Below are 9,372 nucleotides of genomic sequence, written 5' to 3' on the forward strand. Positions count from 1 at the left end.
CCCTTTCTTTTGACATCTGACTTTGCCTTAGGTTCAGGGCTCTGCCATTCCTTTTTTCATCATTAAGTCTTTTGCTGAACAATGAGTGTAACTTCTTGCTTAATTAGTTTATTTCTTTTACCAATTATCATTCATTTCTATGACAATCACTATGTGAATCATGGGATGGTAAATAACGAAAGGGTTAAAATAAAGAGGCGAAGAAGAATTTCATATATGAGGAATCAAATAGTTCAAGGTAAACAGAATTTACAGGGCAAACATTAGATCTTTAAGTAATGAACACTCAGATCACTAAGAGAAAACAATTTGATATTCGACTTCAAGAATTGTCCTTGATTGATGCTTTGAGCAAATCAGTAGGTTGCAGACTCCTTAACTTCCCCTATTTTGTGAAATTGTGGAGCTCCATTCATTGTGTATTTCTACCTCCATTTTGTGTTCTCTTTAGACTGACATCCTCAAATTTCATTCTAACTTCCTGCTTTTCGGCCTCAAGTCGCCCTTTTCGGGTTTTCAGCATGAGCCTCCTCTTTTAGGTACGAGCTGCCCTTTTCGGGATTTCAACACGAACTCTTTCAGTTTTTTTTTTAAGCATAATACTTCTTCACCGCATCCGCATTTATCGGATTAAGCATATCTCCCCCATCCATGTCAGCCAAAATCAAAGCTCCTCCTGAAAAAGCCTTCTTTATCACGTATGGCCCTTCCCAATTCGGCATCCACTTTCCCCGAAAATCAGTTTGATTAGGGAGTATTCTCTTAAGAACCAACTCTCTTTCTCGGAATTGCTTGGGATGAACTTTTTTCTCGTATGCTCGCATCATCCTTCGTTGGTACATCTGGCCATGACAAAGAGCCGCAAGCCGTTTCTCCTCAATCAGATTCAATTGCTCGTAGCGAGAGCGGACCCATTCAGCATCTTCCAATTCTGTTTGTATCAACACCCTCAATGATGGAATTTCTACTTCAACAGGTAGAACTGCTTCTGTATTGTATACTAATGAGTACGGAGTTGCCCCGGTGGAGGTACGCACAGAAGTTCGATATGCATGCAAGGCAAAAGGAAGTTTCTCATGCCAGTCTTTATAAACTTCAGTCGTCTTTTCGATAATCTTTTTGATATTTTTGTTGGCTGCCTCTACCGCTCCATTCATCTTCGGACGGTAAGTTGTTGAATTATGATGTTTGATCTTGAATTTAGTGCAAACCTCTTTCACCATCGCACAATTCAAATTGCTTGCATTATCAGTAATGATCCTTTCCGGCAGCCCATACCGACATATGATCTCCTTTTGGATGAACTTGCACACCACCTTTTGTGTCACATTAGCATAGAAAGCTGCTTCTACCCATTTCGTGAAATAATCAATGGCCACCAACATGAATCGATGTCCATTAGAGGCTTTTGGCGTAATAAGTCCAATCACATCCATTCCCCACATTGAAAATGGCCAAGGTGTCGTGAAAACGTGCAATGGGGCTGGTGGAGCATGGATTCTATCAGCGTATACTTGACACTTGTGGCATTTCGAGCAAAGTTTATGCAGTCTGATTCCAATGTCAACCAATAGTAATCAGCTCTCATAATTTGTCTAGCCAACATATGTCCATTAGCATGAGCTCCACAAGTTCCTTCGTGGATTTCTTTCATTATTTTGTTGGCTTCAGCAACATCCACACATCTCAAGAGTACTTGATCTCGACTCCTTTTGTAGAGCACTTCTCCACTAAGGAAGAAACCCATTGCTAATCTCCTAAGAGTTCGCTTGTCATTGTCCGTGACATTCTCAGGATATGCCTGGTGCTTGATGTATTGCATGATATCATGATACCACGGCTTACCATCAACTTCTTCTTCAACATTGAAGTAGTGTGCGGAGACTTCACGGACTTTTAAATCAAAAGGGCGTACATCAGCCGCCTCTTTTATTTTGAACATCGCTGCGAGGGTGGCCAAAGCATCAGCAATCTGATTCTCTTCTCGAGGCAAATGGTTGAAGCTGATTTCTTTGAACTGTTTGCTTAATTCTGTAACCAACTTTTTATATGGAACTAGTTTAGAATCTCTAGTTTCCCATTCGCCTCTCATTTGACATATCACTAAAGCCGAATCTCCGTAAACATCTATTGCGTCAGCCTTCATCTCAATTGCTACTTGTAATCCCATTACCAACGCCTCATACTGCGCCATATTGTTAGTACAATTGAAATTCAATCTCGCCGTGGTTGGATAGTACTTTCCATTTGGAGAAATCAATACTGCCCCAATTTCGTGCCCCAAAGCATTGGATGCTCCATCAAAATACATCTTCCATAGATTAAGTTCATTGGGACCATTATTTTCTATGTGCAAGACGGCCTTCAAATCTTCATCTGGAAAATTGAAACTTACAGATTCATAATCCTTATTAGCTCGATCTGCAAGGAAATCAGCGATGGCGCTCCCTTTGATTGATTTTTGGGACACATACACAATGTCATACTTAGACAATAGCACTTGCCATCGAGCTATTCTTCCGGACAGGCAGGGTTTTTCAAAAATATACTTGATGGGATCTAATTTCGCCACCAACCATGTTGTGTGATACAACATATACTGTCGGAGTCTCTTGGCGGTCCATGCTAGCGCACAACACATCTTTTCGAGCGCAGAATATTTGGACTCATACTCTATGAATTTCTTGCTCAATTAATATATGCCCTGTTCTTTCTTCCCAGTTTCGTCATGTTGTCCCAATACGCATCCCATAGAATTCTTGTTCACAGTCAAATACAAAAATAAGAGGTTTTTCGACCGTCGGTGGCACCAACACCGGTGGATTTGTGAGATATTCTTTGATTTTATCAAAGGCTATTTGACATTCTTCATTCCACTCTCCTGAGTCTCGTTTTCGAAGCAGCTTGAAGATTGGATCGCATTTATAGGTGAGCTGGGATATAAATCAAGCAATGTAATTCAACCTCCCTAAAAATCCTCTCACTTCTTTTTGCGTGTTGAGAGGTGGTAGCTCTTGAATAGCTCGTATTTTATCCGGGTCTACTTCAATTCCTTTTTCACTTACTATGAACCCCAACAATTTCCCAGAGGTTACACCGAAAGTGCATTTTGCAGGATTCAACTTGAGCTGAAATTTTCGCAATCTCTCGAACAGTTTCTTGAGATTGACATTATGATCCCTTTCTGTATGAGCTTTTGCAATCATGTCATCCACATATACCTCTATCTTTTTATGCATCATATCGTGGAACAAAGCTACCATTGCCCTTTGGTAAGTGGCGCCTGCATTCTTCAATCCAAATGGCATTACTTTGTAACAAAACGTTCCCCACATGGTCACGAACGTTGTTTTTTCCATATCTTCGGGTGCCATCTTAATCTGATTGTAACCAGAAAAGCCATCCATGAATGAGAACAAAGCATGTTTTGCTGTGTTGTCCACAAGAGTATCAATATGTGGCAAAGGGAAGCTATCCTTCGGACTCGCTCTGTTCAAATCCCTATAATCGACGCACATTCGAACTTTTCCATCCTTCTTAGGAACTGGAACTATATTAGCCACCCATTCAGGGTACTTAGCCACCTCTAAAAATCCAACATCGAATTGCTTTTTTACTTCCTCTTTAATCTTCAGCAACATTTCTGGCTTCATCCTTCTCAACTTCTGTTTAATAGGCTTGCAATCTGGTTCCAAAGGTAACTTGTGAACATGTCAGTATTTAGACCTGACATGTCCTGATATGACCAAGCAAACACGTCCACATATTCACGGAGTAATTCTTCTAGCTTTTGCCGTTCGTCAGATGACAGCGAGGTGCCAATCTTAACCTCTTTCTTCTCTTCCCCATTTCCGAGGTTAATCATTTCTGTGAGTTCCTGATGAGGTAAAATCTCTTTTTTTTCCTGTTCCAACATTCTCGACAAATAAGGGGGTAAGCTATAGTCATCCACCTCCCTTTCATTTTTCAATTCATCAATGTTCGGAATCATCTCAAAATCGATATTCAAATCGTTGTCTAGATTGTCTTCGTGTTCATTATTTAAAGACCTGCAAACAAGTAAAGTTGGACGCGTGTATGGGCAAGTATTTATTGGCTAAAAGAATAGATGAAAGGAAATATGCAAAAAGATAGATGAATTATGAAACACATCATGCATTATCATTTATTTAAATGATGAAGGTAACAGAAAGCCCTACTTAAACAAGAAATTACTCTTAACACCCTTGGGCATAGGCATTTAGATAAAATTATTCATTACATTTCGGAAGACTTAAAGATGATGGGCAGTTTCGTGGCTGTCCAATTGCTTAGCTCCTCTCCTAGCAGTACTGGATACACCATAGGGATCTTCTCATTAGGTTCTTCATCTCTGATCATATAGATTGATAGCTCATCAAATATCCGTAGAACCTGATTGACCTTTGTTGGTGCTTCGAGATGAATAAAACCTGCAGAGTGGAAAGTCTCATATAAGTGTGGGATTGTCCGTTCCTCAAATTCTTCTTCCTTTCCCTCAAGTTGAGCCATCCTTTTAATCTTCTTTCGAGCTGTCAGTTTCCTTCTTTCTTCTTTGGTAGGCTTGTATCCCAAACCAAATCTTTCTTCATTCTTTATTGGAGTCAGAGGATGGTTAATTCCTTGTAAATTCTTTCCTAACCCCAAACCGGCACGACATCCTTTACCCACTGTCTGCTTAACCCCCATTTTAGTTGCTACTGACAAACGAGGAGTCGATATCACTTCTCTTTCCCCCACATAAGTAGCATTAACAAATTCAAAAGATCTAAAGAAGCATTCTGGGACTTCTTCTGTCGCCTCTACATAGGGAGCAGATGATGGTTGAATAGCCAGTATGTCTTCCTCCGCAGATACACTTATCAGTTGGCCCTCAGCTATGAATTTAACTTTTTGATGAAGGGAAGATGGTATGGCTCCCGCCATATGAATCCATGGACGCCCTAACAAGCAATTGTATGACGGGGCAATGTCCATGACTTGAAATTGGACCTCAAAAATGCAAGGGCTAATTTTTATCGGTAGTTCAATGTCCCCTACCACCTCCCTTGTGGTCCCGTCGAAGGCCCTCACAACCATGCGACTGGTTCTCATATAAGACGCATCTATTGGCAACTTGATTAAAGTAGAGCGAGGCATGACAGTTAATGCTGAACCATTGTCAACCAAGACCCTAGGTACGACATGGTCCTTGCATTTGATGGTAATGTGCAGAGCTTTGTTACTTCCTCGACCACCCGATGGGATTTCTTCATCATTAAAGGCAATGAAGTTCCCCACTGTAATGTTTCCCACAATGTGGTTTAGCTTTTCCACTAATATATCTTGTGCCACATAAGCTTGGTTCAAGACTTTGAGCAGTGCGTTCCTGTGTGCTTTCGAATTCAATAGTAAGGACAACAGCGAGATGCGAGCAGGCATCTTGGTTAATTGTTCTACCACGCTGTATTCACTGTGTTTGATAAACTTGAAAAATTCACCCGTTTCTTTCTCGATAACAGGATTTTTGACCTCATCGTTCGGAGCAACTACAGATTCGACAACTTGGTCCTTGGAAAAGGTATCTGCTTTCTTCAGGCCTCCCTCTCCCTGTGCAAGTTTCCCTTTTTCCACTTTTTCTACTATCTTAGGGGAATAACATCGCCCACTTCGCATTATACCCCCTACTCCAGTTAGATCTTCAAAAGATGCTTGGGGGGCGGATGAAGCTGTGCCCAAAATATTACACTCATAATTCCATGGGACAGCCTTATCGCTCTTGTAAGGGAACGGGTTGGGGACTTCGATGGTAATACCACTTCTAAACATAGTAGGGGTTGTATCATTCATCGGGCTCCTGTTTTCTTCATAGAAGATGGTGAGAGGTTTAGGTTTGTTCGCCCCGAATGAACTTGATGCCACTTCAGCTGGGGTGTCTCCATTTATGGTTCCGACCAAATTCTCTTCGACTTCTTCATAAAACTCAATTACCGATGAATCCATCAATTCTTGCAACTTACGATGAAAGCTATCGCAATTTTGAATGGAATGCTCAATTGCCCCCATATGAAATTTACAAGAATAAGCGAGATCATGCCCCAATTCCTTTGTGTCAATGGGTTCTAGAGTGATGGCATTTATCTTGGACAATGCCTCAAACACTTTATCCATTGGCGTTTGAATCTCATCAATACTCTTTTTCACTCTTCGAATCATCCTTTCATGTATGGCATTCACAGTCGGTCTTCCATGATTAGGTAAAGGATTCCCATCAACACTTGAACTGTCTTTTTTGGTAAAATTTAAAAGTCCTGCCTTGATGAACGCTTGAACTTTATGTTTTAAAGCAGTACAATTCTCGGTGGAGTGCCCTTAAATTCCAAAATGGTAATCACAATGCGCATTCGGGTCATACCATTTCGGGAAAGGTGGTCGGAGTGGTTCTAAAGGGGTTCGAGCAAGGAGTCGATTTTTTATGAGTTGTGGCAGCAATGTAGCGTAAGGGACTGAAATAGGATCAAACTTTGGTCTTTCTAGGGTAGTTTTAGGTCCTCTTTGACCATGTCCAGGATTATTGGTTGAAGCTACCGGTCTTGGTGGTGGAGTTTGTGGAAGAACATTGGTCTGAAAGGTTGGTTGCGGGGCAGGTTGGTACACATATGGGTTTTGTGTGATGTTGCCTATGTTCGGATAGAAGGGTTGGTATGGGGGGTACGGGTAATATGGGTTAAAGTTATGGGCTTGTTGGTTGTCGTGAGCGACTGCTTGCACGTCCCCTTCTTTTTTCCTGGGCGTATTCCCTTTCTTTGAGCTGGTAATTTCATGCCCTTCAATTTTTCCACTTTTGATAGCTCATTCTATTATTTCTCCCGATAAGACCAAATCTGCAAAGTTTCTCGTGGCATTACCGATCAAGCGCTCATAGAATGGAGCTCGGAGTGTGTTTATGAACAACACAGTCATCTCTTTATCAGTGAGAGGTGGTTGTACTTGCGCTGCTGTATCTCTCCACCTTTGGGCATATTCCTTGAAGTTCTCGCTTTGCTTCTTTTCTATAGTCTGCAATGACAACCGATCAGGAGCTAATTCAGCCACATGCTTGTATTGGGCTATGAAGGCTCTTGCTAAGTCTTTTCAAGTCTTAATACGATTTCGATCTAGCTGTACGTACCACCGAGCAGCTGACCCAGTCAAGCTGTCTTGGAAAAAACGGATCAGTAACTTATCATCGTGAGACTGTGCAGCCATCTTTCGATAATACATCGTAATATGTGCCATGGGACATTTTGTTCCGTCATATTTTTTAAATTTCAAAACCTTGAACTTGGCAGGAATCAATACATCCGGCACTAAGCATAGCTCGGTTGCGTCCATGGTACCAAACCTATCAACTCCTTCGATAGCACGAAGACGTTCTTCCAACAGATCATACTTTTTCTGGTCTTTTTCATTTTCTCCTGTTTGTGACGAGTCCTTTCTTAGTTTTTCTTGCTCTTTTGGATCGTCTAAATCTGAGACATGTATTGGTTCAGCAGGATTTATCCCAGAATATGGCCCAAATTGCCCATGAGTCGGTTGATGGCCTAGCGGGAGTGGTGCATTGTAATAAACGGATGGCATCACTTGAGGGTGGACCCTTTGAGCGGTTTGGGCATGTGGTGGAGTGAACCCTGGGGGATAGGATGGATCATCCCTTTGGTTTCCACTGTCTTGTGCTGGTGGGTTTTCTGACGGAGCTGGCTCTTCGATCGCTCTTTTTCCTTTACTGAAACTCATCATCAATTCCATCATCTTTGCTAACTGTTCTCTCATTTCTTCCTGAGCTCTTTCCATTCTGTCCATTCGTTCTCTTTGTTCTTCTTCCATGATCCTTGCTCGCTGACGCGTATTATGAACACGTTGGTGACTTGGCTTAGGTGGTCGAGCTATTTTGGAACCTTATTATTGATCATAAACATGAATTAGATGCGTATTCGATGCATGAGTGAACCCATTATCTTTATTTTTAGATGAAAATACTTATTGTCATGAAATGATGATTTATGCATGTATGAATGATTATATACTAAAAGTATTCATCACATGACACCCAACAACAAAGTCATCCATTGCATAAGATATTTGTCTTTGATTACAACTCAGGAGCCATCTAGAAATATTCGCCAATCTTATTATAATGGCTATACACCTCATCTAAATACTTGATCAACTGTTGCTCTAATTTTCCAACTGGAAAGATTTGGCTTCTTAATATGTCCGTCTTCCAAGCCATGTTTCTCGCCTTGTAAGCCACCTCCCTCATTTGCCAAACCAAGTAATCCATCTGGTCGTGTTTCTCTGTATAAGCTTGTCTGTAAGATTCACCCCATTCTTGGATTCTGGTGCTCTGTTGCTTGAGGCGTTCATATTCCTGTTGATAAGTCGTCATGACCCATTCGATCTCTTCATACTTCTGTCTTAGTAATTGGATGGACTCTTGTTGGAAGCGCACTTGTCTTCTTAGCCCATCATTGTGCGTTTGAAGTTCATTGCCTCGATTTTCTCTCACCTGTATTTCCCTTTGAAGTTCACTGGTTGTGGCAGAAAACTTATCATTCAGGCTCTCATACTTCCCTTCCATTTTTCGGACTTTCTTTCTTTGTTCACTTACTTCTCTTTTCATTTTCTCACACTCTTTTTGGAGGTCTTCATCCCGTTGCTTCCAACTGGCATTTTCAACTTCGGACTTCTTTCGAGCCAACTCACTTTCGAGCAAAACGTCTCGTGGCTCTGGATCAACTGGGCCACGTAGTGCATCTTCTTTCGGATATACGACATCCTTAACTCGTTGGTCATGCCATATCTGATATCCGGTAGTCACTTCATCGGTGTACCTCCTTTGATCAACTCGGCTGGTTTTCTTCCAAGCTTACGCAATCTCCTCAATCCTTTTTAGAAAACCCGACTCTCCATAAGCAAACTCCAAAATATTAAGTCGGTGTGTCATCGACACAAACTGCTCTGACCCAAACTGTCTTCTCACCATGATTGGGGTGTAACTGATGGCTCCCCATGGCCTCATTAATGGTACCCAAGGTTCATTTTCGCATTTGTACAAGGCCGGGTGATGCGGCATCCACGGAGCTCTCCAAGTTACTTCCACACTCATGAGTTCTCGAAGTCTAGAGATCCATTGCTCCTTGGTCCTATTTTCTGGCCATTCACTCTCACAAAATTCTCTAATAGGGGCACTTTGCAGATGAAATGGCTTTCTAAACTTATCGACCTTGCATTCAAAATGACTTACTATCCAGATGGAAAGAAACTGTGCACATCCCACAAATNTAGATCTCATTGGAATGCTGACAACAATAACTTTTGTAAACAAAATCCAAC

The 9,372-nt window shown here is 41.5% G+C and overlaps 1 protein-coding gene across 1 annotated transcript; it reads right to left on the bottom strand.

Moving 5' to 3' along the window:
- On the bottom strand, positions 591-7,773 carry LOC108663644. Its single transcript, XM_018128877.1, is given in 7 exon segments — positions 591-1,534; positions 1,537-2,779; positions 2,781-3,712; positions 3,715-4,049; positions 4,262-6,280; positions 6,413-6,824; positions 6,906-7,773. Coding segments are annotated over 7 exon segments (6,753 nt in total).

The sequence above is a fragment of the Theobroma cacao genome, chromosome 10, assembly GCF_000208745.1.
Source record: "Theobroma cacao cultivar B97-61/B2 chromosome 10, Criollo_cocoa_genome_V2, whole genome shotgun sequence".
NCBI classification, from domain to species: domain Eukaryota; kingdom Viridiplantae; phylum Streptophyta; class Magnoliopsida; order Malvales; family Malvaceae; genus Theobroma; species Theobroma cacao.